Source organism: Mobula hypostoma, chromosome 9, assembly GCF_963921235.1.
Source record: "Mobula hypostoma chromosome 9, sMobHyp1.1, whole genome shotgun sequence".
Taxonomy (NCBI): Eukaryota; Metazoa; Chordata; class Chondrichthyes; order Myliobatiformes; family Myliobatidae; genus Mobula; species Mobula hypostoma.
This window is the reverse complement of record NC_086105.1, coordinates 67,771,979-67,784,507: the sequence shown is the minus strand read 5'-3', so window position 1 is coordinate 67,784,507 and position 12,529 is coordinate 67,771,979. Positions and strand designations below refer to the sequence as shown.

The window sequence follows — 12,529 nt, the reverse complement described above, 5'->3', positions numbered from 1 at the left end:
AATAATCTCCTTTGCCAACATTAGGAACGTATCCTTCTATGGCTGTTTATAATTCTGTCTAAATGCCATTTAGACTAGTGCCTGTATCTGATTTCACCTCTCCTCTGGCGGTGTGTTGCCGATACCAACTGCACTAATGAATTACCAGAAAATGTGAAAAAAAAACCAACAAAGGAAATTTGAGAATTGTAACGTCATTTCAAATAAAGTTCGGCAACAGGCGGAAGGTAAAAAAATTGTGAATACGTACTACTCTTGCTCCTGGTTGTTCTTCTGTACCAAAGGACACAAGGACAGCGTCTATCATACTGCTATAAGGCTCTGTACGGACCACTTGCCTGCTGAAGATGAAATCTTGATCTCTCAGTCTATGTTATAATGGAATCATAGAGCACTACAGCACTGAAGCAGGCCCTTCAGCCCATCTAGTCCATGTTGAACTGTTACATTGTTATTCACCCTAGTTCATCAACCTACAGCTGGACCACAGCCTCCATACTCACTCTCCCTATCCCCTCTCCCATCTATGTACTTGTCTTAAGAGAAGTTTGGATAAGATGGGAGAGGTTTGGAGGGATATGATCTGGGTGCAGGCAGATCAATTTGGAATGGACTAGATGGGCTGAAGGATCTGTTTTTCTGTTGTAGAGCTCTGTGATTCTATGCCTCTACCGTTTGAGGATTCTATGACCAGCTGAAATTAGAAGCTGCCAGCAGATGTGAATGAGGGCAGCGCAGGTCACATGCACTTTCCCTGCCTGTGAAGTAGCCGCCATTCAAAAGAAAAAGCCCGCTAATTAACATCACAGACGCTCTCTGGAGAGCAACTGATTTCTATTCTAAACATAAAGCATGGTCCTCACCATGATCATCTTTCCTTCCTCCTCAGTTTAATCAAAGGGAGCTGCCTGCTTGAAGTTATTTTAGATTAATCACTGTAACCCTTTGGTTTCTGCTTATGAAAATAACAGGATTATAGCCACATCACTTTGATAAGGTGATTTTGAAGACATAAAATGATGGTTGTTAGATCATCTACTCTTGTATGTAACAGTGTAACAGTTCAACATGGACTAGAAGGGCTGAAGGGCCTGCTTCAGTGCTGTAGTGCTCTATGATTCCATTATAACATAGACTGAGAGATCAAGATTTCATCTTTGGCAGGCAAACGGTCTGTACAGAGCCTTATAACAGTATGATCGATGCCATCCTTGTGTCCTTTGGTACAGAAGAACAACCAGGAGCAACAGTAGTAAGTAGATTGTATGTAGGTTGTATCTAGAATGTAGGTTGTTAGATCATACAGAAGGACCTGAAAGCCAGGATCAGGGAGGCTAAAGACAGGTACAGGAGGAAGCTTGAGTGGAAACTCCAGCAGAACAACATGAGAGAGGTTTGGAGGGGGATGAGGACTATCACTGGGTTCCGGCAAACTAGCAACAGAGGAGAGGAAGGCAGTGTGGACAGGGCCAATGAACTTAACCTGTTCTTTAACAGATTTGACATTGTGGCCCCTGCCCATATCCCTAATGAGCCATCTGTTGTCGGCCCCCAACCAACACATATTCCACTCTACCCTCCTACCCCTCCTCACAGTCCCCCACCCTGCTCTCATGACTATACCCCCTCCCCACACGAAACCACCACGGTGGGCTTCACAGCTCTACAGCTGAGAAGACAGCTGAAATGTCTCAACTCAAGCAAGGCTGCAGGACCGGATGGTGTCACTACCAGGGTGCTCAAAGCCTGTGGCCCTCAGCTATGTGGAGTACTTCGCCATGTCTTCAACCTGAGCCTGAGGCTCCGGAGGGTTCCTGTATTGTGGAAGACGTCCTGCCTCGTCCCTGTGCCGAAGACGCCGCGCCCCAGCGGCCTCAATGACTACAGACCGGTGGCATTGACCTCCCACATCATGAAGACCCTGGAGAGACTTGTTCTGGAGCTGCTCCGGCCTATGGTCAGACCACACTTAGATCCCCTCCAGTTCACCTACCAGCCCCGACTAGGAGTTGAGAATGCCATCATCTTCCTGCTGACTGTCTTGTCTCTCTTTCTCTTCACCATTTACACTTCGGACTTCAACTACTGCAAAGAGTCTTGTTATCTTCAGAAGTTTTCGAATGACTCTGCCATAGTTGGATGCATCAGCAAGGGAGATGAGGCTGAGTACAGGGCTACGGTAGGAAACTTTGTCACATGGTGTGAGCAGAATTATCTGCAGCTTAATGTGAAAAAGACTAAGGAGCTGGTGGTAGACCTGAGGAGAGCTAAGGTATCGGTGACCCCTGTTTCCATCCGGGGGGTCAGTGTGGACATGGTGGAGGATTACAAATACCTGGGGATACGAATTGACAATAAACTGGACTGGTCAAAGAACACAGAGGCTGTCTACAAGAAGGGTCAGAGCCGTCTCTATTTCCTGAGGAGACTGAGGTCCTTTAACATCTGCTGGACGATGCTGAGGATGTTCTACGAGTCTGTGGTGGCCAGTGCTATCATGTTTGCTGTTGTGTGCTGGGGCAGCAGGCTGAGGGTAGCAGACACCAACAGAATCAACAAACTCATTCGTAAGGCCAGTGATGTTGTGGGGATGGAACCGGACTCTCTGACGGTGGTGTCTGAAAAGAGGATGCTGTCTAAGTTGCATGCCATCTTGGTCAATGTCTCCCATCCACTACATAATGTACTGGGTGGGCACAGGGGTACATTCAGCCAGAGACTCATTCCTCCGAGATGCAGCACAGAGTGTCATAGGAAGTCATTCCTGCCTGTGGCCATCAAACTTTACAACTCTTCCCTTGGAGGGTCAGACATCCTGAGCCAATAGGCTGGTCCTGGACTTATTTCATAATTTACTGGCATAATTTTACATATTACTATTTAACTATTTATGGTTCTATTACTACTTATTATTTATTATTTATGGAGCAACTGTAATGAAAACCAATTTCCCCCGGGATTGATAAAGTATGACTATGATTATAACTATGACTATCTGCCTGATGTGGAACCTAGCTAATATCTTCAGCATGAGGCAACACACACAAACTGCTGTATGAACTCAGTGGGTCAAGCAGCATCTGTGCAGGGAAATGGTCAGAGGAGGCTCCGGGTTGAGACCCTTCATCTGGACTATCCACTTCCCTCCACAGATGCCATCTGATCTGACATCATCTATGGAAAAGATGTTTCAGGCTGAGACCCTTCAACAGGACCCTTCATCAGGGTCTCAGCAGGAAGCGTCAACTGTTTACTCTTTTCCATGGACACTGCCTGGCCTGCTGGCTTCCTCCAGCATTTTGTGTGTGTTACTTTGGATTTCCAGCTTCTGCAGATTTTCTCACATTTGTGCTACCTGATCCATTGTTCCTCCAGCTTTCTGTGTGTTTCTCCGGATTCCAGCACCTGCAGTCTCTTGTGACTCTCTTTATTTGACTGGAGCTCAGTTGAGTTTGAGTCACTGGCATTTTTTGTGACTGACATCATGAATTTCTGCACGAATGAGGGGTCACTGGGAAGAATTTATGAACATTTGTGGTTCAAGTCTTGCAAATTTCTACAGATGCACAGTTGGTCCTCCTTATCCGCGAGTTCAGCATGTGCGAAATCAACCAACCGCGAATTGAGAAAACCCGGAGATACTCTTCCAGCACTTATTGTTCAGGCATGTACAGACTTTTTTTTCTTGTCATTATTCCCTAAACAATGCAGTATAACAACTATTTTACATAATATTATTTAGTGTCAGTTAATCAAACGGTTGTCCTAGTATATAGTATATATTTTACCTTTCTATGCATATAAAACAGTTAAGAAACGTGTGTTTCAGCGCCGGGCGATCCAGTGACAGACCACTCCTGAGCGCGCTCTCCATCCCTGCCGGGTTGATGTAGAGGATCAAAACACCAAAATCCCAAAACCCAATAACTAAACCATCTGCATTGCTTAGTAATAATTGTAGCTTTCATCAGGGCAGGGCCTTTCTCACTTTATCCTTCAAAATGCACAATTCTGATTTGATGGAGACGGACGTGAGAGCACAGAGGAACATCTGGAAAACTTCTGAAATGCCCGCTTTGCTGCCGCTGTTACTGTGTGGTAACCGGAATCTCCGGAGCTGAAGGCCCCGAAATCCTTGACTTTGCGTGTTTCAGTGGCCGGGGCGAGGTCGAAGGCGCTCGGCAGAGGATGGCGCTCGGGAGGCTGTATCAGAGAGGCTGGTCGGAAGCTCGATGTTTTCGGACGGATGGACTCAGTGTCGGCTGTGGTCGGCTGCTTCCAAGGCATCGGCAAGTTGACGGTGCCTGGAGGTTTATGGCAGGGAGTTTCTCCCTTTTGCCGCTGCTATAGGGGACTCAGGAGTCAATCGACTTGGGACTTTGTTTTTTACTGTGCCCATGGTCTGTTCTTCATCAAATTATGGTATTGCTTTGCACTGCTGTAACTATATGTTATAATTATGTGGTTCTGTTAGTGTTAGTCTTTGGTCTGTCCTGTTTTCTGTGATATCACCCCGGAGAAACATTGCATCATTTCTTAATACATGTATGCATTTCTAAATGACAATAAAAGAGGACTGAGTGTTCTCATAATCTAAAAAATGTTCCGATCGTTGACCGACTGTAGCCTAACACTTTTCCAATGACCGATGGCATTTCACCTCTTTCTGATCGTTTTATTATTTCCACTTTATTTTCAGTCCTGATCGTGATTACTTTTGTGAACAGAAACACTGCGGATTCAGAGCTCTGCCACTGGGTCCTAATGTCCACCGCACTGAGACAGGTTAAATAAGGTCCAGTGTTCCGCTGGGGTCCTAAGGTCCACTGTATTGAGACAGGTTAAATAAGGGACTTGAGCAATCGCGTTTTTTGGCACCCACGAGGCGTCCCGGACCCAATCCCTCACGGATAAGGAGGATTGACTGTACAGTAAAAATATTCTGAAATGTTGCTCCAGAGCTTAGTATGGAATCTCCAATGTGCAGGAGCCATATTCATTGTGGACATCTTCAAGGACATGCCCACCATCAAGCACACTTTCAAGAGGCAGTGTCTCAAAAAGGTGGCATTGATCATTACGGACCCTCACCGTCCGGGATATGCCCCTTCCTTGTTACTACCTTCCGGGAGGAGGTATAGCAGCCTTAAGACCCACAGTCAATGTTTCATGAACAGCTTCTTTCCTTCTCCCATCAGATCTCTGTATGATGGTCTTGGGTTTGCTAACCATGAAGTTCTAAACTCAAACAAAGATCTTAAGCCCTCCTCGATATAGATAGTTACAGGTACCCTCACTAAAGGGAGGTTATATGTAGCTACCTTCTCTTCAATGGCTAGATCATTTCCATGTTTATCCATGGTTAATTTAGTTGTCAATACCCACTATTTGAGTGGTGGGTCCCCCCTCTCTACCAAGGAGGAGATAATTTCAGCTAACAAAATAGTTTAAACATAGTTTATTTTTGTAATGCAGGTTTAAATTTAGGTAACATTTAAAATTCACGGAGGATATTTATCTTACAAAAAATTTCCAAATTGCAAACACAAAAGATTTCCTAAACATAGGTACAGTTCCTATAAGTTAAAAAGACATACCAGTGAGTTGCAGATGAATGAGTCTTCCGAGGTAGAAATTGAAGGAAGAGGAATAGATTTTAGTTCACGTCATCTTATGTCATTCATTTTGGTGTTCCTTCACCATTCTTAACAAGCCTGACTGCTTTCTTACATTTATACTGTTTTGTTTTGCTATTTGGGTAACTTTACACAAGTAATATTTTTTCGGATACCTTCTCACACAGATGGTCTAAAAGCTTCTGGGGACAGATATCCCAGACACTCAAAATTAATGCTGTGAAGCTGATTCTCTGAGTACACAAATCTTCCAACTATTGTAGGATCATCTATTTGATGTGCTAAATGATAGTATCAATCTGGTCTGCAAGCTTTCCTCAACTAAATAATTTAGCCAGTTTTGTCTGGTTTGATACAAGCCAATTAACACAATCCCATTGTTTTATACTGCATCCCTTGAGCAACCAGCCTCATGCTGTGAGCTAGCAATCTGACAATGCTGCTTGTTTGCAAAGCTCTCCTTTTAACTTCATACTGATTACTGTTTGCAATTTAAATTAAGAACTGAAGACTGGCTCCCATTTACACCAAGAAGCTGAACAAAGAATATTGGCTGGAAGTTTAACCTACTCAAAAACAACTCTTTGATCCTTAACAGCTCCAAGCTGTTGTGTTAGAAAGCTGAGCTTGACAAAAATGCCCCTTGAACAGTGAGTATCAATCACATCTGAGTGGTCCACGAAGCCATGAACACGACATCACTATTTCTCTTTTGCATTATTTATGTACTTTATTTATTGTAACATATAGTATTTTTTATATTTCTTGCACTGAACTGCTGCCACAAAACACCAAATTCATGACATATGCGAGTGATAACAAATCTGATTCAGACTTGGTGCCTTGAGAAGGCAGTGCAGTATCCATCATTAAGGACCTTCACCAACCAGGACATGCCCTCTTCTCATTATTACCATCAGGGAGGGGTTGGTACAGGAGCAGGAGCCTGAAGACCCACACTCAACAATGCAGAAACTGCTTCCCCTCTGCCAGCAGATTTCTGAATAGGCCATGAACTCCAAAACACTACTTCGTTATTCATTTTTGCATCATTTATATGAATTTAGTAACATAGTAACTCCATGCATTGCACTGTACTGCTGCTGCAAAACACTAAGTTTCATGTCATATGCCAATGATAATAAACTGGAATCAGATTCTAATTCAAGTTGAATTTGATGTGATGTGCACAAGTATAGTGAGGCACAGGCTTAGAAAAAATCAAAGACTCAGGATCAGAATAATAATCTGGTTTACTATCACCGATGCATGTTATGAAATGTGCCGTGTTGCAACGGCAGTACAGTGCAATACAAAAACATTATGAAAGGTTAAAAGAATAAATAATTTGTGCAAAAGATAAATAATATTTCAGTGTTCATGGGTTCCCGGGCCATTCAGAAATCTGATGGCAGAGGGGAAGATACTGTTCCTAAAACATTGAGTGTAGGTCTTCAGGCTCCTTGATGGCAGTAACGAGAAGACGGCATGTGCCAGATGGTGAAGGTCTTTAATGATGGATGTCACCTTCTTCAGGTAACGCCTCTTAAAGATGTGCTTGTAATGGAGTTGATTGATTCTACAGCATTCTGCGTTGCAACCTCCGTACCAGAAGATCTCCTTTGTACTCACCTTATGCACAATTCTTATGAAACCTTCCAGTTATGTGAAACGAGATTGCTGCATTCGCCAGACTCACCTTCTGCTCGGCTGTCATTGTGAGGTTCTGCAGTCGTGAGGTCATATTGCTTAGACTTTGCTCAAAGGCTGCCACAAGATGAGCCTGCCAAGAGACGGCAAACAATAAAGAGGTAGCAGAGAAACAGCCAGTCCACTATCTGTTCCTCTTCTCCACAATAAACACATTCAGCTCAAACAGATGCTACAGTGTCCAGCAAGACTGTAACGTAACTGCTGTTTTAGCATGGTCAACAGAATATTCCGTAAGACCATAAAACAATAGAGCAAAATTACACCATTCAGTTCATCGGGTTTACCCCACCATTCAAAAATGGCTGATTTATTATTCTTTTCAGTCCCATTCTCTTGCCTTCTCCCCATAACTTTTAACACCTTTTCTAATTAAGTACCGAGCAACCTCTGCTTTAAATATACCCAATATCTTGCCTGTTGTGCTGAATTCCATGGATTCACTACTTGCTACAGAAATCCCTCCTCATCGCTATTCTAAAGGGACATCCTTCCATTCTGAGGCTGTAGCCTCCACTCCCAGACTCTGCAACCATAGGAACCGTCCTCTTCACATCCACTCTATCTAGGCCTTTCAATATTCAGTAGGTTTCAATGAGATCCTCACTCATTCTTCTGAACTCCATCAAACTCTCCTCATGTACTGATCCTCTCATTCCCAGGATCATTCTCGTGAATCTTCTGTAGACTCTCCAATCTTGGGTAAGGGCAAAAACATCCTCCACATGCCCACTCTGTCTAGGCCAGGGGTTCCCAATCTTGTTTTATGCCATGGTCCTTTACCATTAACCAAGGGGTCTGTGGACCCCACGTTGGGAATCCCTCATCTAGGCTTCTCCCTCCCCTCAGTCCCTCAACCCAGAAATGCACTTGAGATTGAAGTCATTACCTGATTTTGCCATTGAATAAGGGAACAGACCCTTCAGCCCATCAAGTTCAGGTTGACCATTTACCAGCCATCATAATCCTTCACTAATCATTCCTTCTTATTCTCTTCACATTCCCATTATCCCCCCCCTTCTCTTCTCCTGATTTCACCACTCACCTACACATTATCACCCTCTTCTCTCTCCCAGATTACACCATTCACCTACACATGAGGGCCAATTTATGGTGGCCAATTAACCTCCCAAGTTTGGGATTTGGGAGGAAGGTGGTGAATCCACTAGAAACCCATGTGGTCAAAGGGAGAACATGCAAACTCCACACAGACAGCCTGAGAGATCAGGGTTGAACTCAGGTTACTCAAGCTATGAGGCAAAAGCTCTACTAAACACACTGCCATCCCTCCCTCCTATGTTGCGGTAGCGTAGCAGTTCTTTACAGCTCTGGTAACCGGGGTTCAATTTCCACTCAAGCAGGAGTGAGCTACCCAGCCCTCTGGACTTGCACCATCACTCCTTCTCCTTCCTGCACAGTTGCCCAGGCAGTCATCCCTGACCCTGCCTCCTGTCAAGATCCACCATCTTTTTTAGAGTACGAACTTTAGCATCCAGATAGGACAGACAGTAAACTTACATTGGCTGAGAGTTGGGAGGTGAGAGTAGCAACCTTCTCCTGGGAAGTATCCAGTTCCCTTCGAAGTTTTCGAATTTGCTGTTGTTGGGCAGAAGAAAATATATGTTTAAGAAGGCATCATAAAGATCTGATGGATTTCAGTCAATAATTCCAATCCATCGTGTTAAGTTGGTGAAGCCAAGATTTGAGCTGCAATTCTTCATATCTCTGACTCTTTTCAACATCCTTTAGGTACCCCATTTTCCAGAGATTGTCCACCCTTGTATCTGTGATGTACATTCATTACACGGACACGTTCAAACGTCACAAACCATACATGACAGAAACAAAACTGTAAAGCGATTCACTTGGAAAGTTTTTGTTTTATTGAGGTACAGCACAGAATAGGCCCTTTGGGCCTTCGAGCCACACCACCCAGCAATCCCCTGATTCAATCCTAGCCTAATTACATGGCAATTTACAATGACTTATTAACCTACCAATCAGTACGACTTTGGACTGTGGGAGGAAACTGGAGCACCCAGAGGAAACCCACGCAGTCACGGGGAGAACGGATAAGCTTCATACAGGTACGGCAGGAATTGAACGCAGGTTACAGGTACTGTAAAGCGTTTTGCTAACTACTATGCTATCGTGCTGTTGAATTTGAAGATAGAATACAGTGTTAACGGCAGGATTCTTAGCAATGTGATGGAACAGAGGGATTTTGAGGACAAATCCACAGATCACTCAAAGTAGCTGTGCAAGTCAAAAGGGTTGTTGAGAAGGCATAAATTGTTTTGACTTTCATTAGTTGGGGAATTGAGTTAAAGAACCACATGATACTGTTGCAGCTCTATAAAGCTGGTTAGACCACACTTGGAGTATTATATTCAGTTCTGGTCACCTCATGATATTAAGGATGTGGAAACTTTACAGAGCGTGCAGAGGAGATTTATCAGGATGCTGCCTGGACTATAGAGCATGTCTTATAGGCTGAGCGAGCTGGGGCTTTTCTCTTTAGAGCAAAGAAGGTGAGAGGTGACTTGATGGAGATATACAAGATGATAAGAACCACCTATAGAGTGGGCAGCCAGAGACCTTTTCCCAAAGCAGAAATCGCTAAGACGAGAGGGTATATTTTTAAGGTGATTGGAGTAAAGTATAGGGGGATGTCAAAGGCAGTTTTTTTTTTACACAGAGCAGCGGGTGTGAGGAACATCCCACCAGGTGAGGTGGTAAAGGCCGATACACTAGGGACAGTTAAAAGACTCTTAGATAGGTACATGGGTAATAGAAAAATGGAGAGCTATGGGGAAGGGAAGGGTTAGATTGATCTCAGAGTACGTTAGACTTCATGGGCTGAAAGCCTTGTACTGTGCTGTAATGTTCTATGTTTATATGTTTTGAACTATGAACTCTGCTCTACCTATTCTTCACAAAGCCCTTGCAAACATCTTGTGTCCTTGCAAACCTTTTCCTTCCAGGGAATTTTGGAATGGGGAATAAATGCCAGTGATTCCCAGATCCAATACAAACATACAAATGGGCAGATCAGGTGCGGAACAAGCAGCTTTTGAAGATGGTATCTGACCAGTACTTAAACACTCACCTCTGAATGTGCTTTTTCTTCTGCCTGAAACAAAGGAAAAATTTTAAAAGAACTTTAGTTAAACCAGCAGCGATAATTGGACCTTGTGCACAAGAAAACTTGATGTTGAAGGAATGTTGAGAAAAATGTATACCAATGCAAATTGAACAAGACTTGATGAGCTACCCAGCTCCTATATGGCATGCTCACAACTTACTAACCTGTACGTCTTTGAAAAGCGGGAGGAAACCGGAGCACCCGGATGAAACGGGGTAAAGTGAGCGATGGGTGCACGGATGATAGAAAACTGGAGGTCTATGTGGGATGGAAGGGTTTGGTTGATCTTTAAGTAGGTTAACAGATCATCACAACATCATTGGCTGAAGGGGCTGCACTGTGCTGTACAGTTCTATGTTCCATCTTGTTCTGTCTGTGAGATTCATACATCTGTAGATACCTGAGCTATCAAACCTGTAGCCCACTGGCTGGAACTCAAACCTGACTGACTTCCCCTGTTGCTATGGTGATTGAGTACTGAATTCCCTATCCAGATGGCCTACATTCAAATCCATGGCCTAGTCTTTTGTTTGCTCAATCCCCTATCCAATCGGCTTTACCAACACTTGGCAACCAGTTTAGCTAAATTTGGCTCTCTGGTATAATTCATTTTAAGGCTCCCATGTAGCCAAGAGGACACAGAGTCTCATCAGTGGGATCACACAGGCGGTAACCATGGAAATTAGAGCATCCTGGAGGGACCCAAGCTGTCAGCTGCATGGAATTGGATGCATTAGTCTTGTCTCCACCACCAATAAACCCAAGGGAACGTGATTCCCTGGCAAAAGTATTTGAGAGATGGGAAAAGAGATAGGGAATGAGAGATGCTGAAAGAGTGAGAGGAATAAACAGCAAGAAAGAGAAAGGAGAGGGAAGGAGAGAGAGAGAGTGAGAGAGTATGAAAGAAAGGGATTGAAAGATGAGAGAGAGAAAGGGAGGAAGGAAAGAGAGAAAGAAAAGGAGAGGATATGAAGAGTAAGAGAAGGGAGAAGGAGACAGGAAGAGGAGGTGAGTGAGAAAGGGAGAGATGGAAAGAGAAAGAATGAGAGAGCAATGGAAAGAGAGAGAGTGAGTGAGATTGATGGCTGTGAAAGGGGAGGAGAGGGAGAGGAAGATAGAGAAAGGGGAGAAAGTGAGAAGCAGTGGGTGGGAGAGAAGGGCAGTGACAGAGAGAGGCAGAGAGACAGCGAGAGAGAGAGATTGAGAGAGTGGCAGACAGAGAGAGAGAGAGAGGGTATTTGGAGGAGGGAGAGAGTGTCAGGAAGTAGTTTTGGGGATCTGGGCTATGGAGGGTGCTAATTGCAAACCTTGCAACTGAGACGGACAAATTCCTTTTGACTGAGAAGGGTGTTCAGCAGTCAGAGAAACAAGTGGGTGGGTTGAGGATACTAACCCACCATAAGTGGCACAGAGAGAGTGAGGACACAGAATCTTTTCTCAGGGTTGTGGAACCACAATCTAGAAAGGAAAAAACTGAAAAGGGACCTGAAAGGCAACTTCTTCACACACAGGATGGTCAGTGCAGGTTCTTAAATAGTAAGGGTGTCAAAGGTTATGTGGAGAAAGCAGAGGAATAGGGTTGAGAGGGATGATAAATCAGTTTAAAGTATCCAGGAATGTTCTATAGTAGTCACAAACAAATGCAAGTTGTTGTTGTGATCTTGGCTTGAGATTTTTGACATCACATTTAGTTTGGTCTGATCACACATGAGGAATGCTTAGCCCCCACAAGACCAGGTTCAGGAACAGTTATTACCCTATAGCCACCAGGCTCCTGATCCAGCATGGAAAACTTCACTCACCTCAAAACTGAACTGATTACAGGAGTTGCAGGCAGGTGGTCACGCCGGGGCCACGGGAGGCAGACAAGTGGGTCATGGTTAGGAGGGGGAAGGGGAAAAGTCAGGTAATAGGGAGTACCCCGGTGGCTGTGCCCCTTGACAATAGGTACTCCTGTTTGAGTACTGTTGGGGGGACAGCTTACCTGGGGGAAGCGACAGTGGCCGTGCCTCCGCACAGAGTCCGGCCCTGTAGCTCA

General features: G+C 44.3%; 1 protein-coding gene across 8 annotated transcripts in view; it reads right to left on the bottom strand.

The window, feature by feature from the left end:
- nav3 (neuron navigator 3) overlaps positions 1–12,529 on the bottom strand; it is a 503,350-nt gene that overhangs the window by 72,888 nt on the left and 417,933 nt on the right. For all 8 annotated transcript variants that reach the window (XM_063058462.1, XM_063058455.1, XM_063058456.1 and 5 more), the window contains 3 exons: positions 10,456–10,479; positions 8,865–8,942; positions 7,336–7,419 (listed from right to left, as the gene is read on the bottom strand). In XM_063058462.1, the coding sequence (XP_062914532.1) occupies positions 7,336–7,419; positions 8,865–8,942; positions 10,456–10,479 (186 nt within the window). The remainder of the gene's footprint in view (positions 1–7,335; positions 7,420–8,864; positions 8,943–10,455; positions 10,480–12,529) is intronic.